At 44.5% G+C, this 17,500-nt stretch overlaps 1 protein-coding gene across 1 annotated transcript in view; it reads right to left on the bottom strand.

Annotated features, from left to right (window-relative positions):
• The window catches only part of asap1b (ArfGAP with SH3 domain, ankyrin repeat and PH domain 1b), a gene marked incomplete at its 5' end in the record, with an annotated part of 40,440 nt that extends 23,410 nt beyond the window's left edge, over positions 1-17,030 (bottom strand). Inside the window, 11 exon segments of the mRNA XM_048266851.1 lie at positions 96-183; positions 3,341-3,410; positions 3,530-3,630; positions 3,956-3,964; positions 4,769-4,855; positions 4,971-5,046; positions 6,121-6,206; positions 8,716-8,845; positions 9,245-9,294; positions 11,264-11,338; positions 16,881-17,030. Of these exon segments, the coding sequence (XP_048122808.1) occupies positions 96-183; positions 3,341-3,410; positions 3,530-3,630; positions 3,956-3,964; positions 4,769-4,855; positions 4,971-5,046; positions 6,121-6,206; positions 8,716-8,845; positions 9,245-9,294; positions 11,264-11,338; positions 16,881-17,030 (922 nt within the window).
• Between the last annotated feature and the right edge of the window lie 470 nt (positions 17,031-17,500).

Genomic DNA, 17,500 nt, shown 5'->3' with positions numbered 1-17,500 from the left:
TGTGTGTGTGTGTGTGTGTGTGTGGAGGGGGGGGGGGGGGGTATGAGTGTCTGTGTTTTGTGTTTCTGTGTACAATCAATCATGAGTCGACTTACGGGAGATGAGGTCAAAGCACTTCCTGTCTTCAGCACTGGGCTTCACCTGGCATGTGAGCAGATTCAGCTTCACAGGCTGCCTGTTAGACTATAGAGAGGGAGAGAGAGAGAGAGATTAATTTTAATTGCAGTCTTAAAAATAAAAAAACCCCGCACCAAACGCTACAACTTCAATTTGTTGCAATGAACAAAATGATGAGATGGAGGCAGAGGGAGATGCAAAGAAGACTGAATTTCAACAAAACAATAAATTGTTTGCAGCAGAAAACAAAAGCATAAAGAATCAGCAAAAAAGTGCAGGGCTTAAAACAAAGAAAATTTCTGTACCTGAATTTATCAGGCATTTTTGAAGATGTCATAGGCCTACGGGCATATTGCCTACTTTCAAATCTTAAGGTTGGCCTATTTGCTTCACCTTTTGCACATCTTAATAGTTTAAACTTCACATATTTTTGATCAAATAAACTCATTATTCGTGTCTACTTTGTCACATACAAATCTGTGACATAACGTTAACTGTCTACTATCGCTACTAACGTAACGTAACATCATTAGAAGAAAATATGCTTCTACATAGCTACACTACCTTACTCAATGTCTTTTTTCATAATACAATGTGAATTTATGTTGTGAATTCTCAAATTTCAAGAGAACGACATGAATGACAGATGCATGAGAATAAAATAAAAGCGATCGTTCATTTATCTTCTACCATATGCACATTTTTTCCCTTGGGGTCTACAATGATATCATGTCCTCTACAGAAATCAATTGATGGGATATCCGTCGTAGTGGCAGATAACGTTCATCCCTGTAAAAGCGATGACAGGAGGACAATTCAATCAGAGGCATGTACTGTACAGCAGAAGGTGACGGAGGGAGACAAGGTGGAGCCATGTTCGCTGCGCATTCACAGTCATTCGGTGAGCACGGCGAGAGGCTGTTATACGCCGCTCCGGCTGCATTCACAGCAGCGGAGCGACATGAAGCTAATTTCACACCTCCAAGCGTTGCTGAGAGAAACCACACAATGTGTGTGTGCCCACATCAGCCGCCCGCCACACCCATTCACACACCGCAGGGCAGCTCAGTGGAGCTCAGACAGACACACTCCACAGCACACTGACCCAATTATTGATCTCACTCATCTACCATGCCCCATGGATTTAAAATAGAACAATATAGACTTAATAATAATATTGTTATTGTATTACTATTACATATTATATAGATGTGTAGACTGACAGCAGTGAACGTGGTGGATGTGCACCATTTCAAAACATGTCTTTGATGAGGCTGTGCTCTCTACATGTTGTGTTCATTGTGGATGGGAAATCCCAGGCAGTCAGTGTGGTTTCACAACATGCTGCAACATTTGCAGAGTGTGTGTGTGTGTGTGTGTGTGTGTGGCAACAACCAAGCTGTTTTTGTGAGGAGACATGCAACACCCACTTCAGGGAATATAGTTAAGAGGTCTGGTTTGGAACTGGAGTTAGCTTGAACACAAACTACCACTGACAGGGAAAGTTGGTTGATTGACCTTGTAACTTCTACACATCTTATTGTCTCCCAGAGAGACTCCTGTGTGTGGTCTTTCACTTGTTAATAGGCGTGCGAGTGCACAATATTAGACTCTTTTCCATAAAAAGATATATTAATTCCGACACAAATTCAAGTTCACTGATGTGGTACTTGGAATTGGAATAATTAGACCTGAAAAACGAAAAGACGACGACTGTGCTTAAATAGAGTGGAACTGAAGTGCAGCCAATAATTAAACGGACACAGTGCGCACTACCATGCAAAATCAGAATGTATAATTTATCTGGATTAAAAAAACATGATGGTGCTTTTTACATTAAAGACAGAGCTGCGTCAATATTTCTTTAAGTGCATAAATCTTCAATGTGTGTGCAAAGCAGTGTAAAAAATACATTAAGACGCTCAGTTCGGTTTAAATATTCATATATATCAGTTTCGTTGAATCATTCCAATCAAGACCAATGAAAGATGATTCCACTTTATATGAACAACCGCCATCATGGTGGATCTGGAAGCACATAATGCATCATATGACCAGACGCAGGAGTCACAAGGGGAGACTGGAGCCTGCAGTGGCTGAACCCCCCCCTACACACACACACACACACACACCAAACTGCTGCCCTGGGGCTCCATGCCAGGGCTGTGGCCAGCTCCAGCAGAAGCTCAGAGGGCTGGGCAGAGATGAGGGGACACAAACAGGGGAGAGGGAGGGGAGGGAGAGGGGATAGAGAGGGGGGAGAGATGTTAATCAGATACTAACAAGCAGTTATCAGTCCTGCAGGGATTAGCTGGCAGAGTAACAGACTGGCCTCGTGCCCGCACGAGAGAGAGACAGAGGGGGAGAGAGAAAGAAAGAAAGAAAGGAGGAGAGAGATTGAGGGAGGGAGAGAGTGAAAGAGAGACATATAGGCAGAAAGGAAGAGAGGGTCACAGAGAGATAGAGGGAGGGAAAGAGGCATAGAGATAGGAGAAAGAAAGAAAACAGGAGACAGACAGAAAGAAAAGAGAGAGAGAGAGAGAGAGAGAGAGAGAGAGAGAGAGAGAGAGAGAGAGAGAGAGAGAGAGAGAGAGAGAGGGAGGGAAGGAGAGGTCATCAGCAGTTCGTCTGCCACAATGACTGCACACAGGCCATGGCGGCCTTGGCCTCTGCCAGCCTCTCTCTGACTGATCCAGAGTTTGTTCCCAAAATATCAGAGTCAGACCCAAGTCTCAGAGGGACAAGTGCACTCTCTGTGCTCCTCTCTGTGTAATCAGCTCTCCAGACATTCTAAATACATCTTAATGGGGGAACCTCACTGATCCAACAGTGACCCATGTAGTCGTGGGCCTGCATATGAGTTACATGTAAAATTCATATGGAGAGAGAGAGAGAGAGAGAGAGAGAGAAAGAGAGAGAGAGAGAGAGAGAGAGAGAGCGAGAGAGAGAGAGAGAGAAATAGATCCAAGAGAATATTCCAAAGGAACAGGAAAAAGGAAATACAGCAGCAGAACGCTGGTGCAGTGGAAAGCTCTTCCTTCATGCTGACTCATCACTTCCACTTTTGTCGCCATGGCAGCAAGCACTGTGATTTCCTGACAGCCAACCAGCTAGCGAATGAGGGAGTGGACTTGTATCGGTTTCCTGCCGTATCCCGAAGTAACCTAATTTGGGTTTCTGTATCTTGTGGTAAAGTGTGTGTGTGTGTGTGTGCTATACTCACAGTGGCATGGGAAATGGTGAGAATGCCTCCCTTCACCGAGCACTGTCTCCGCTGCCACACCTTCCGCAACCTGTAAACATGATATTGTGAGATCAGTGTACCTGACAGTTTCTAAAATGTGTGTTTAAGTTTAAGTATGTGTGTGTGTGTGTGTGTGTGTGTGTGTGTGTGTGTGTGTGTGTGTCTGACCCATCGCTCTTCTTCATGAGATAGCCTTTCTTCTCGCAGCCAAACTCTTTGTTGCCTTGTAGCTGGTGCATGCTGTAGCCCCCCTGCTTGCTCTGGGAGTCCCACACACACACACACACACACACACACACACACACACACACACACACACACACAGTCACATACAATTCTACAGAAATCTGAAACTTCAGACAAATGTCACACAAATGCACCAAACACACAAGTTCAAACACAAACTTCCACTGACAATCATGAAATCAACTAGACCTCACCCACGAAACCATTATTTCACATCACCATAAAACATTTTAAAAGCTCACAGCAACCACAGACAGAGAAGTTATTGGCACAGTAACACATGCAAACCAGACAGTCAGTGAAGTGGTGTCTTAAACATAATAGCCAGTGAGCATGCAGCAGACTTACTCTCCTAGACTTCAATCCGGACAGGCAGCGAGAAAGAGATAGGAGGACAACAACGTGAAAGATACAGCCAGGTGGTGCTAGTGACCCTTTAGTGTGTGTGTGTGTGTGTGTGTTGAGAGACCATACTTTAAGAACGTAGCAGTGAAACTGTGGACATGCCTGTGTATCTGTGTGTCAGTGCAGTGCAGTGCAAAACAATTCTACAGCTGCAAAGTGAAGTTGCAAAAAGCTAGCATGTGAGTAAAGTGCACCAGTGTATTATTTCATCAAGAATATAACACACATAACCAAACAACGGTTTTGTTTTCCAACACACAAACACAGCCGTGTAACTATCATAGGCCCAGGCCATACTACAGAGCTATAAGGCAATCAATCAGTGAATATAACTGACGTGATACAGTGAATGCTACAGTGAGAGACCAAGACCCACCCACTTGAGCAGAAAGGTGCTAATTCTATGCTAACATTCCTCCACAGCCCGCCTTTACAATGACGCATAATATGACAATGTATTATATTATATGTTTTCTATGCACATAAATAATGGGATTCAACTTCGGCCATATGACACAGGACAGAGCATTAGTTGTATATTTTGTAGAATGTTTAAGCTAGTCCAATGAAACGTTTTGTGTTTCAGGAGTACTATAATCCCATTCTTAATATATTTGTGTAACATTATGGTATGCCATCCCCTATGAAACTAACATGGCTAACAGAAGATTTAACATTCTATCTTTTTCAGAGCAAACTGAACTTTCTTAATGGACCCAGTACAAGGTTCTGATGCACTCCTTTCTCTGGGCCTACCTCTTTCTGATCAAGCTGCAGAGAGGACTTCAGCAGGTCTCTCAAAGCAGTGAGCTGTTTCTTCTCCTCATCCTGGGTCTGCTTTATCTGCAAACAAAGAATGAAGAACTTCAGCTGAAGAATGCAGATGAGAAATCATCAGACCCCCAAGTTCAAATATAACCAACTCGAACAGAAAAAAAAAGTATAGACGTGTACATACATTGTAGAGGTCAGCAGCTAACTTCTCAATGTACTGCTTCAACTTGTCAGCAGTTTTCAAGCCATCCTGAAAGAAACTATGAGGAGAAAAGAAGGGGTAGGGATGCAGAACAGGGAAATTAATGAACTGTAATTGCTGACCAACATGACATGTGAGTGTTACAGTATGCAACTAATTAATGTGGTCCTCCTTAGCACTGATTCTGCATGGCAACAAAGTTAATATCCATGACACAACAATGAAAACAAACTAACAAAAATGAACCCCATTTCTGTCCTGAATACTGTAGCTGATAGAGTTTCACAACAGTGTAGCCTGCCCAATTTGCTTTGTTATTCTCATCCAACAGTATGGAAGTTATTACCATACCAAGCGGCCGCTGGACTATTACGCTGACAACTGGACACTGCTGATGTGCATGACTAATAGCTGTGTAATGCCAAGACTGTCAACACAGACGATGCACTGACTCAGTGCTACTGAAATAGCCCAAATGCATGCCCCTCCCCCACACCACCCCAAAACCCCAACCCACCCTACCACCACACTACACCCCCTGCCCCAAACCCACCATCCACCCGCTGTCAAGACACATCTGAATGTTGCCTCTGAATATTTATAAGATTTAAATATGACTGTACTTTCCAAAAGTCATCTGGAAGTGCACAGGCACCCATCCGGGAGGTAAAGTTGCTGAGGGCCTGAGTTGCCATGGTGACATAACCACCCCTAACCCCTTCAAAAAGAAATAAATAAAAACAGAAAACTGCAGGCTAAGCGCCACGTGTCGTCATGATGCTACTGCGCTAAATAGCACCTGATGTTACCGAGGACAAAGGTCTATTAGAGTCGGTGCAGCCAGATGCGGCCTTAATGTGATGTGTCTGAAGAGACCTAGATTCAGCAAACTCATCATTTAATATCATGCTGATATTCGCTGTCCTTCACCTGAACCTCAGCTATTACTGATGACTCACGCAAAGCTATTGCTCTGGGCTTTCAGAGAAGTTCAATTCCCACACAAAGACACAGCTTTCAACCTGAGTCTGGGAGATAAGGGAGGAACACGTAACGGTCTTCATTTTTTTTAAAAACCTAGCACTCCAAACTTCAAATTATGCACACTTAGAGTTAGAGTCAGAGGACTTACTTGCACTGTGCGTGGTAGTACTTGATCAGATTCTGGAGGAGGTCTACCCCTTTCTTGGTCTTGATTTCATTCACTTTGATCAGGTACTGCAGGGGAAAGGAAAGAGATTTTGGGGTATGCCAGCTTTGAGCTCTACGGGATGCATAAAACATTAGCAGGCAAATAGGATGTAGGGTTAATATTTAAGATGTATTATTAATAACTCAGAGGTAGTGCTAAAATGTGTTCTACTTTCGGCTTAATGAAGTTTTGTTTGGGACGTTCTGACAAAGCTCTCCTGTTGTGTGCGCTTGTGTTCACGGAGCTGTCTGACATGTTCCTCTTGCTTCAAACTGGGGAGTGTGGCGATCTGATCAATGCAACATCCTGACAAACGTCTCCGATCCCATCTGGTGCAGAATGAAAATCCCACCAAACAACCAACCAGGGGGTCTCACAAATTCCATGACACGCATCGGGTCTGTTGGACGTCCGAAGCGATTGCCGTTCCTCTCACAGAAGGAGCGGATGGGAGAGAAAGCACTCTTATGATCATGTTTAATTCGGGACGTCTGAGAACAGCACACAAAGTGCAATGCAGCAGACAACGAAAATCTATAAAACATGCTCACGATACAAATGAATAAAACATTAATCTTAATCCTGGTTTATCTTGTGGCAGGCAAATCCACAACAGCTTGCAGAGGGCTCCAGCTGCAGCCCATTTTGCAGCTCCGCAGAGGAATTTAATCTAGTCTGGTTTCGCTGCATGAGGAGTGCTGTGTGTCTGTGTGTGTGTGTTGACTTAAAGAGCGCATTGATTTGTGTGTACACTTGTATTCCCATGAAAACATATGCTTTTGACATTGTGTGTGTGTTTGTTCAGACAAACTGCCACATCTTCTGGTGCCCTGTTCTGTGACGCCGCTGAAGCTCTGTGTGAATGAGGAAGGGCTTCAACTACAGTTAATAATTCAGCCTGCTAAACCTCTCCTTCTCTGAGCCAAACACACACACACACACACACACACACACACACACACACACACACACTGCAGCATGGACCAAGAGAGGCAGAGAACGAGAGGGAAAAGATAAAATGCAAAATGAGGACACAGAGAGCAAATAAGCAAAAGTCTATTCACTGTGTGAAAGACTGGAGGCGACACGAGAGCCATATAGAGAGGGAGAGGGAGCAGGGAGATAAGCCACAGAGCAAGCAGGACACTGCAGCACGTGCAAGACAGCCCAGTGTACCATGCCAGAGAGAGAGAAACTGGCTAGACAAAAACATGAACGCACAACATTCTAGACAAAGAGACAGAGAGAGAGAGAGAGAGAGAGAGAGAGAGAGAGAGAGAGAGAGAGAGAGAGAGAGAGAGGGAGAGAGACAGAGCAAAGACGAAAAATCAAAAGGCAGACAGATGGAAACTGCTACAGAAGACTGCTGGACAGAAAAACAGGCAGAGAAAGGAAGAAAGAGAAAGAAAATAAGAAAGAAAGAAAGAAAGAAAGAAAGAGAGAAAGTAAGAAAAAAAGAGAGAAAGGGGGGGGGGGGGGCTGCAGCAAACACACTAATCTGGTGAGTCATAGAGCCCTTCAACGAGACGAGAGAAAACCACAGTACGCCACAGAGCTCACAGTCAGTCATGGGCAGTCCCGCTGGCCTGGCACAGTCCTCCAGATACAATCCAGACCTGACCACCCCGAGTGTCATCCCCTCACACACACATCCAGCATCCACACACACAGACTGAACGTGTTGTTTAGCCCGATATCCAGAGATCATCCACACACACAGACTGAACGTGTTGTTTAGCCCAATATCCAGAGACCATCCACACACACAGACTGAACGTGTTGTTTAGCCCAATATCCAGAGACCAGCTCGGATGCACGCAGGATCTTTTTCTGCCTTATTCCCTCAAGTCTCTGATCTGCGAGGCTCAGCCAGAATTATTCAGCCAGAATTATTCTAAGTGGTAATTAACATGAGGAGGCTATTTCAATTTTAGACAGAGCACAGCAGGAAAATGAAGCAAAAACATCTCTGACCCCTCCACACGTACAGCACGCGCGCACACACACACACACACACACACACACACACACACACACACACACACACACACACACACACACACACACACACACACAGCTTGAGTGTGAGTGTAACTACTCCAGCCAGAGTGTGTGGGGGTTACAGGAGTAGTTACACAGTAGTCTATCCTCTTGGTTGATGACCAGTCAGTCAACTGGTGCTCACAGGGATCTGATCGCCATGGCAACGCATCCCTATCATGCTCTTTGCTTATCTTAATTAGAGTATTCTGTTCATAGTGGTCCAAGTCTCTAGAACCTGGTACTCTGGGAATAAAGCTTGCCTGCTCACACAGCTGATTTATGTGTACAGCTTGACTCGTGCAAGTATTCACACTCTGACCAAAAGAACAAGTTCCCTGTAGAGCTTGTTCAGAGGCCAGTGCTGCTCTCCAGAGACCTCCATATTTATTCCTAATGATAGACATGTGTTAAGATGGCACATCCCTGCAGCTGCATTGTGGATAATGGTGAGTGTGTCTGTGTGTGTGGGCATCAGGGTGGTGTCTGTCTGACCTCACACATCTGCAGCTGGAAGAGACGGCGCTCCTTCTCCATCTCCTCGGCGATCTCGGCTCCAGTGATCTCAGTCCGGATCATTCCATGCTGCTTGGCGTGTTCCCGTTTCTCCTTCTCAATCTTGGTACTGCAATTGGGAACATCCGTGAGATTTAACACACCGGCACAAACATACGCACACACACACACACACACACACACACAAACACAAACATGCATGCACACACACACACACACACACACACACACACACACACACACACACACACACACACACACACACACACACACGTCTGGCTCTAGTTTCCTATTCTTTTTTTAATTTAATTTGTATGAAAGTTGTTTTTAAATGACTTCACACATGTAGAATGCATAGTCTTAATTTGAGCATGATGCTGGAAAATGTATGCAATATGGTGAGGCAGTGACATCAACCACACATTAACAACAGACATGGATTAAGAGAGGCTGTGTACAGGGTGGAGTGAGGGGGGTGCAAAACAGGGGAAAAACTTATCACACTCACAACTTGGTTTCATAGTCCTTCCATGCCTTGTCAAAGGGCTTCTTCAAATCCTGGACAGAGAAGTAGGGAGGGAGGGGAGGGGAGGCAAGAGAAGGGAGAGAGAGAAATTTGAAAAACAGGAAAAACAAAGTTATCAGCCAGCTGCAGCCAGCAGCCAACAAGGGGTCTCTGCTGCACAAAGAGGCCGCCTGGAGTCACATGAAGGACAGAGAGAGAGACGAACAGAGAGAAAGAGGGAGATAGAGAGAGGGAGAGAGAGATAGACACACACACACAGAGAGTGTGACAGAGAGAGAGAGATGAAAAGCAAGTGAGAGGCGAGAAGAAGGAGCAGAGAGAGCAAGACGGCTAGAGACAGAAAGAAAGGGAGCAAGAGAAGGAGAGCCCCTCCAGGAACCATTCAAAAACGAAAAACACTCCTGGTGTTGCAACACACGTCAGGCTGTGCTCCACTCCGACTGGGCGCTGCTGCAGCTGTGGCTTTTGGGGTTTGGGGTGAGGCCGAGCCGTCATTACTACCGTAAGATCACACAGGAGGCGCACTCTAATGGCTGCGTCACTGGTCCGCTACCTTGAGCGCTTGGATGGGCCTCAGAGAGCATCTGATGACTTGTTGTGACAGTGGAACACACTGAGCTCCAACGCTAACAATCCAGACAGGGGAAGAGGAGTACAGCAGGGCAATACTGAGCTCCAATGATAACACTAACAACAATAGATGAGTGTGTGTACTTCCAGTAGCCTTAACCCATGATGCTGGTGGCTAATTAGACATCTGCAGTGGCAGCTTTACCTTAATGTAACAATGACAGTGTTGGTTAATGCCAAACTACACTTTTTAGCATTAACAGTGGGGCAGTTGGACAAAGCTGAGCTTCAATGGAAAAAAGCTAACAGATGTAGATGAGAACATCCAGTGGCCTCTGCTACTGGGGTAGCAGCCAAGTTTACATGTACTAGTGGTCGTTTTACATCAATGTCAGTGTGGTGGATCATTTTAAGCCAGCGTTATTAACTGCTGGACAGTGGATAGTGATTATTCTTCAGTGAGGGCTTAGGTTAAATGGATTTTGTGGCCATGAGGGTGAAGTGGTGGTGTCAGTGGTCAGTGGCAGACTCAATGCCAAACAGAGAAAAACATTTTACCACAAAATTTTATTTCTGCATTATTCTGAGGTCATGGTGGCATATTTTTGTCTAATTCAGTCTTGCTGTGGTATCATTAGCATTGCTGCTACAGTATTTGTGACAGCTAGGTTAACAAGGTTTTTTTTTTTTTTTTCCCCAAGGCTGCACTGCTCCCCCTAATCTTTGACAAGCAGTCTGCTGTCCTCGTCTTAAGGAGGATGTCAGGTTCGGAGGGGGTATTCTGGGATCGGGGCTGTTTGTTTGTTTGTGTGTCTGCGTGCCAGGGCCACGCCTTCCATGTTGCTAAGTCGCCGAGGTCACGACCTGCTTACCCTGAGTGCTTGTTCCAAACACAACATGGAGCAGGGAGATGGATGTGTGTGTGTGTGTGTGTGTGTGTGTGTGTGTGGGGGGGGGTCAGACTGATTTACTGGCTGATTTATGGACAGATCCCAGAAACAGAGTCACTGACTAGAGCTAATGTGACTGCCTCCTCTTTTCCCTCAATTTTCCCCCTCCTCTTCCTCCCCTCATCCGTCTTGCTGCTTCCTTCCATCATTTGTCCTCTGTTTCCACCTCTCTGTCTTTGGCTTCTAGCCTCGTAGTTACTTATAGTCTCATTCAATCACACTAAAATGTCTCTTTCCTTACAACTTGTCTCCATCCACACTTCTGTCTCTCTCAGATTGGAAGCTGCTGATGTTGTCCAGACAAGCCTGACTGTCAGGTCAGGAGTTCTCCTGGAGTCTCTCTCGCCATCTTTTATTTCTCTTCTCATATCTCACTTATTCATCCCTCTATTCCTCCTCTTTGATTCAATCTCTCTCTCTCTCTCTCTCTCTCTCTGAGAGGTGATGTGTGTATCAGTGAGAATGGGGAGTGTCCACTCACCCCCTTCACTCCCTTCAGGTCCCCCTTCAGTAGGGAGTCCAGCGTGAAGATCACATTATGGCTCAGGCTCTGCAACTGAGGGATGGAGAGAGAGAGGGAGAGAGAGATGGGGAGGGAAAAAAGGACATGGAGAGCATAAATAATCTTGCTTTACAAGCACATGAAAGAGCAATGGCACAGAAGAGGACAAAAGTGATAAAAAAATCCATCTCATCTATCAGCACATTCCAACCAAGGCTTCCTCCTTGATAGAGCACACCAGAGCTGACACGACCAAGTGGCACCCCTCTCTCTCATGCTTTTGTGTCACTTCTTTTTTCACTTTCTTTGTCTCTCTCCCCCCCTCTCTCTAGAAATCGATGCCTGGCTGCACAGCCTGCGCAATGCTGACGCAACATACTGCAGCAGGGTACTGTTAGCACGCAAGCTGCTTTTCCGTGGCCTACTAAAACAATATTGATTTGGTAATGAGATTCAAAGAGCTCCCACCAGCCCCTGCTATCTTGCATGCTCGTTTCCGGCTCGACAGCAGGGGCCTGACCAAAAGCAGCACAAAACGGAGTTCCTGACCCACTTCACCGCAGTGCATTACATGAGGGGGCAAAAGCACACAATTCTCTCTCTCTCTCTCTCTCTCTCTCTCTCTCTCTAATGAGATTCAAAGAGCTCCCACCAGCCCCTGCTATCTTGCATGCTCGTTTCCGGCTCGACAGCAGGGGCCTGACCAAAAGCAGCACAAAACGGAGTTCCTGACCCACTTCACCGCAGTGCATTACATGAGGGGGCAAAAGCACACAATTCTCTCTCTCTCTCTCTGTTTGTTTTAATGCCCATCAGGAACAGAAGAGTGTGAGACTGTTGACTAAAAGGCCAGTCAAAGATTCAGTGTCCAATACCAGTGCAGTAAGTGTGGTGGCTTCATTGTATTTAACGTAGTACTGTACTTAATATACCATTTAGATAATGGCTACTTATAGTTCTGTTAATATGACTACACTGTAGAGAGAAAAAGCCATTAGAGATTCAGAGTTAAAGACAGAGGTTCTGTGACTATGAATATGAGGTCATAAGACCTCATGGGGTTAAGCCATTCTTGTTTAAAAAGGCCAAATTGAAATATTTAGTGGCTAAACGGTACAAGAGAAATGTTACAGTTGGCCTTTTACTCACAAATTAAATTACAAAGGAAATGACACAAGGGCTTTAGCCTTCTCCTCTTTTTGGATTACAAAATTCCCATATGTTAACATTGTAGATTATTAGTGAACAAAAGGATCACCCAGTTGACTGATGCCTACAGAACTACATGTCTGAGCGTTCACATCACACTGGCATCTCTGTTACCACAGAAAATTGGAAGTCTAGATTTAAAAGTGGCAAATGCCACAGGAAGGTGACACCCACACTGACGTGTAAGCCACAAAGAAACACACACACACACACACACACACACACACGGACTCTCCCACAGACTCTTTCTCATATCTAACATAGGAGAGCAAAGATGTCCCATCTTCAAAAGAAGGAATGTGTGTATGCAGCGACATTGAGGGTGTGCGAGTCTGCATATCCTGACATCTTTAACCCATATCTCAGTGGACGTGTGTTTGTGTCTGTGTGTGTGTGTGTGTGTGTGTGTGCGCGCGTGTGTGTGTGGGCATGTGTGTGCGCGTGTATGCATGTGTGTGTGTACTGCCTGTCTATACCTACACATGACTCTCTTCAAGTTCCCCATAAATCCCCAGGTTTCTGTTGTTCCAATGTAAAAAAGCCAGGCTTCCTCTCATCAAAAGGTCAAAGAGAATCTGATGGAGCCTGACGAAAGGCTTATTACACAACTTAGCACCGTGTCAGCCCCTTTCCTCCCATGCCTCATTAATACACAACAGCAACGGCCTCTCCAACCTTTCCAGCAGACTGTCCTCAGATCAGTAAAGGCCTCCCAAGCAAAGACAAGCTGCCCTGTCATCAACCAGGAGAGCAAGAGTTGTTTACCAGCAGACTTAATGACCTTCTTAATGCCTCCCTTTACCAGACACATACATGCATGGACATGCAGGCACGCACGCACGCACACACACACACACACACACACACACACACACACACACACACACACACACAAACACACTGTGTAAGCAGAGATGGGCAAATAAAAAAAGGATAGATGGAAGAGAGGGAAGGAAGAGAGAGAAAGAAGGAGAGAGAGGGGGAGAGAGGGAGGGAGTAAGAGAGAGTGACAGCAGTAGCAAAAGCAAAGATAAGATAAGATAAGATAAGATAAGATAAGACTTTATTAAATCCCACACATGGGAAATTTACTTATCACAACAGCCCAACAATGCATAAATAAAAAGTACAAGACAATTGCATACATACAGTATGTCCAGCATACAAGCACACCTAAAACAATCACACAGTGATTGCAACATGCCATAGGGGCATAGATGTGCACGCCTAGACGAAGGGAACGCACATGGACACATGGGCCATGCAGTCTGATGACACCAGCATCATGGGACATAAACCAGTAAAGGGAGGGGAGGGGCGCAACACTGGCATGTCCAGGTGGAGGAGTGAGAGAGAGAGGGACAGTCAGTCCACTCTCCTTCTCTCTCGTTTCTCAAAATGTGAAAATGAACGTAGAATAGAATCAGAAGAGAATTTCTTTTCTGATTCTCTTCTGATTCTATTCTACTTTCGTTTTCACATTTTGTACCCATCCCTCTTTCAGACTCTCTGTGCTTTTTTTCCCCTCTCCAATGCGCACAAATACCCAAAGCCTACCTAACAATACTACATTCATACAAACATTCACATTAAGGCATGCCCCTCCTAAACACACAGCGGTCTCTAATGGAGGCAGGCTGAATGTAAGGGAGAGCAGAACTGTTTTGTCCAGTTCTGCTTTGACAGACAGAGATGCCTGTTTTCCACACCAATAAACCTAATCTAGTTACTCTAGAGAGGCAGAGAGGAGTGCTGGCTAGAGGGAATGTGTGTGTGTGTGTGTGTGTGTGTGTGTGTGTGTGTGTGTGTGTGTGTGTGTGAGTGAGAGAGAGAGAGAAAGAGAGTGTGTGTGTGTGTGTGTGTGTGTGTGAAGGGAGAGAGAAGAGAGAATGGGAGAGTAAAAATGGCTGGTGGTGAAATATGGGATGAAGCAGTGTGAGAAGACAGCAGGAGAGGGGGAATGCATAAGAATGAAACAGAAAACATTTCACAAAAGGACACAGAATGGTGATGCAATGACGGGAAGGAGTTAAAAAAAAGAGAGATAAAGTAGAATGTTGTAGCACTAGCTGGATAAAACCAGCACCTTAATTCTTAGTGTCACAGCTAAGGCATGACTTACAAATGGCTGCACACATTCTTAGTAAAAAGGTGGATTTCTCGGCATGGCACAGGCTCTACATGCAATCTTTCCTACATAGTGGAACAGCCCAAAGGCTTTAGCAGGTCTAGATGATTTGTAGGAACTGAAATAAAAATGCCACCCACAAATCCTGTAGACAGGACATACAGCAGTACATACAATTGTATGCAATGTGTGCAATAGCACACACCACTCTTACAGTAGTGCATACAAAAGTATACACTGGACTCGACTTAGGACCAAACACACTCACAAAACCCTAAGCATAATCAAACATATGACACAAGAACACACAAGCACGAACACAAATGCATACAGGCATACACTCACAGGCACACAGGCACATACACAGATATGATTCAGACATGTTATTCTGAACTCCTCAAAACCAAAACCTCGCTCGCTGCTTTCATAAACATGCATATTCATGGCTGCACAGATGCACACCCACACATGTGACGACAAACTCAGAGATTAAGACATCATAATTAAACTGCAACCTTTTCAGACAAGCGTATACAAATGTGTGTATGTGCACGCACACATATATATGAACTGGCACCCTGCTGGGGTGTTCAACTGTCATAATTCTCAGCATGGGCATTGTGGGCTACTTCTACAAAACATGGCAGCAAGAGAAAGACTCACAACCACCCACGGAACACACACACACACACACACACAGAGAGATGATAGAAAACAAGCTTATGAACTTAACACCTACTATTGCCTCCAAAGCCAAGTAATATATATCACAGACCTCTGCCAATCTCCCCCAAGTTACAACTCTAAAATAAGCCACATCATGAAAACCATGAAAAATCTGTGACATTTCCAATGTCAGATGAAAGACTTGCTACTTCCAAGATTAAAACCGAAAGATAAGTTATAACTACTTATAAAAGGGTATTTGTGCATGTAAAATCATTGCGAGGTATGTACAAACAGGCCGCAATGATGTAAAAGCGCAAACTGCCTGTCGCGGGAGCTGAACATGGCTAATTGCCATGAGACTGCTCCTGAAAGCGCACGTCTATTCTGTGCCTAAATACTTCCACCTTGTAAAACCAGGTGTTAATCCAAACTATTAACTATCTACATTCAACTTTTAAACTATATACTCTGTCTCAGGCTTTAAGCATACAATCTGGCTCTCTTAAGACTACTATTTCCTCTGCCCACAACTGTTTCAAAATAAATGTCCTCACTACAATAATTCACTTAATTCATTAAATAATTTAACTATTTAAACTACTCAACTATTTAACTGTTCAGCCATTTCAACTGTCAGTTGTTATCAACTATGACTCCTGCCAACTGTTTCCAAATAAAAGTTTGTTTGGCATTTTATGTTAATATACAGTATGTTTATATTTTCATGCACTGGTAATTTCCTCGAAATTACATTTTCTAGTTTAGTTTATTGTCTTTATCTGGTCTAATCTTTGCTTTTATTTTATTATCTTCTTTTAAATCATTTTATTTACCCTTACAAATGTTAAATGTTGCGATTTGCTGAGGTTTACTGTTTTCTACTGATGATGTGTAAAGCACATTGAACTGCCTTGGTATGAAATATGTAAGGGATAATGTATAGAATGCCGGTCATTATTGGGAAAAAAAGTCCCGACAGGCCAAACCGGTCTTGTTCCGCCCTGAAGGGACTTATTTTCCCAATCATGACCGGCGTTCTATACATTATCCCGCTTATTACACGGCTACTTGCCAAAACGAAATAATAAACTCTCCACGATATGACTTTAGCCTACATAGCCTAGCCTATTTGTTACCGTTCATCGTGGTATTTGCTGAGAAATTTTGAATGAAGTTCCAGTTCTTGCGTAGTGATATGAAAGACGTATCAGAAGCACAAAACCCATTCCCATTGACAGCTGTAATTATATGTTTGCAGCGGTAATTACATGAAAATATTTTACCGTAGAACTTTGGGAAAGCCCATTCAAGTCAATGGAGCATTCTACTTGCCTTGTGAAGAGCCGTGAAGACAAATAAAATTGCCTTGCTTACTAACTATAACTACTTAACTGTACACATGACATGAGTTATGAACATTGCTTCAACTATTCTTTAGAATAAAAACAAAATGCAGGTAATCTTATATTACCATATGATCATAAACTCCATATGCTACTCATAAAGGCAATGAGTGCCAGTAGAAGTTGAGTGGACCAGAGGACAGGCCCCCAGTCTCCCAGTGGGCGGTGCTGGCCAGTAGTCACTCACCAGGTTCTTGAGGAGAGTGGACAGCTCCTTGGTGAGGGTGGAGAACTTGACGAAGGCCGTGCCCAGGTCAGGGTTGTCCCGGCTGATGAAGTTGCTGCCAAACTTGTCCAGGGCCTGAGCGTAGTTCTCCTCATTCTGCACATGGTCTGTTCAGAGAGCGTGCAACACACACACACACACACACAATGTGAACGTAAACACACACACGTACAAACATGCCACATATATATATATATATATATATATATATATATATATATAAACACACAGCCAAGCACAAAGGGCCATCCACACAGTCACCCCAACACAAAGACACAGAGAGGAAGAGAGACACAAAGGGAGAATTAGACAGGAGTTAACAAGATAAGCTACAGCAGAACTTATGAGCGCCCCAAGGGCCAACACCAAGACGCCTCTCCTACACGCCAACTTTCCTGTGCCGTGCACGATAGAGACATGACGGCAATCTGGTCTCCCAGCAGGTCAGTTTGTTACAATATGGCGCCAGTCACGCCAATGTCAAAGGCGGTCGGGTCTCCACGGCGACACACACACCATGTCATAATGTGACTCACGGTTTCTAAAGGCGGCTGCTCACGGCTGGCTGTAAGTGATGCCGA

Source organism: Alosa alosa, chromosome 16 (assembly GCF_017589495.1).
Source record: "Alosa alosa isolate M-15738 ecotype Scorff River chromosome 16, AALO_Geno_1.1, whole genome shotgun sequence".
Lineage (NCBI taxonomy): Eukaryota > Metazoa > Chordata > Actinopteri > Clupeiformes > Clupeidae > Alosa > Alosa alosa.
The sequence above is the reverse complement of the archived record's forward strand: the minus strand, read 5'-3'. Positions and strand labels throughout refer to the sequence as shown.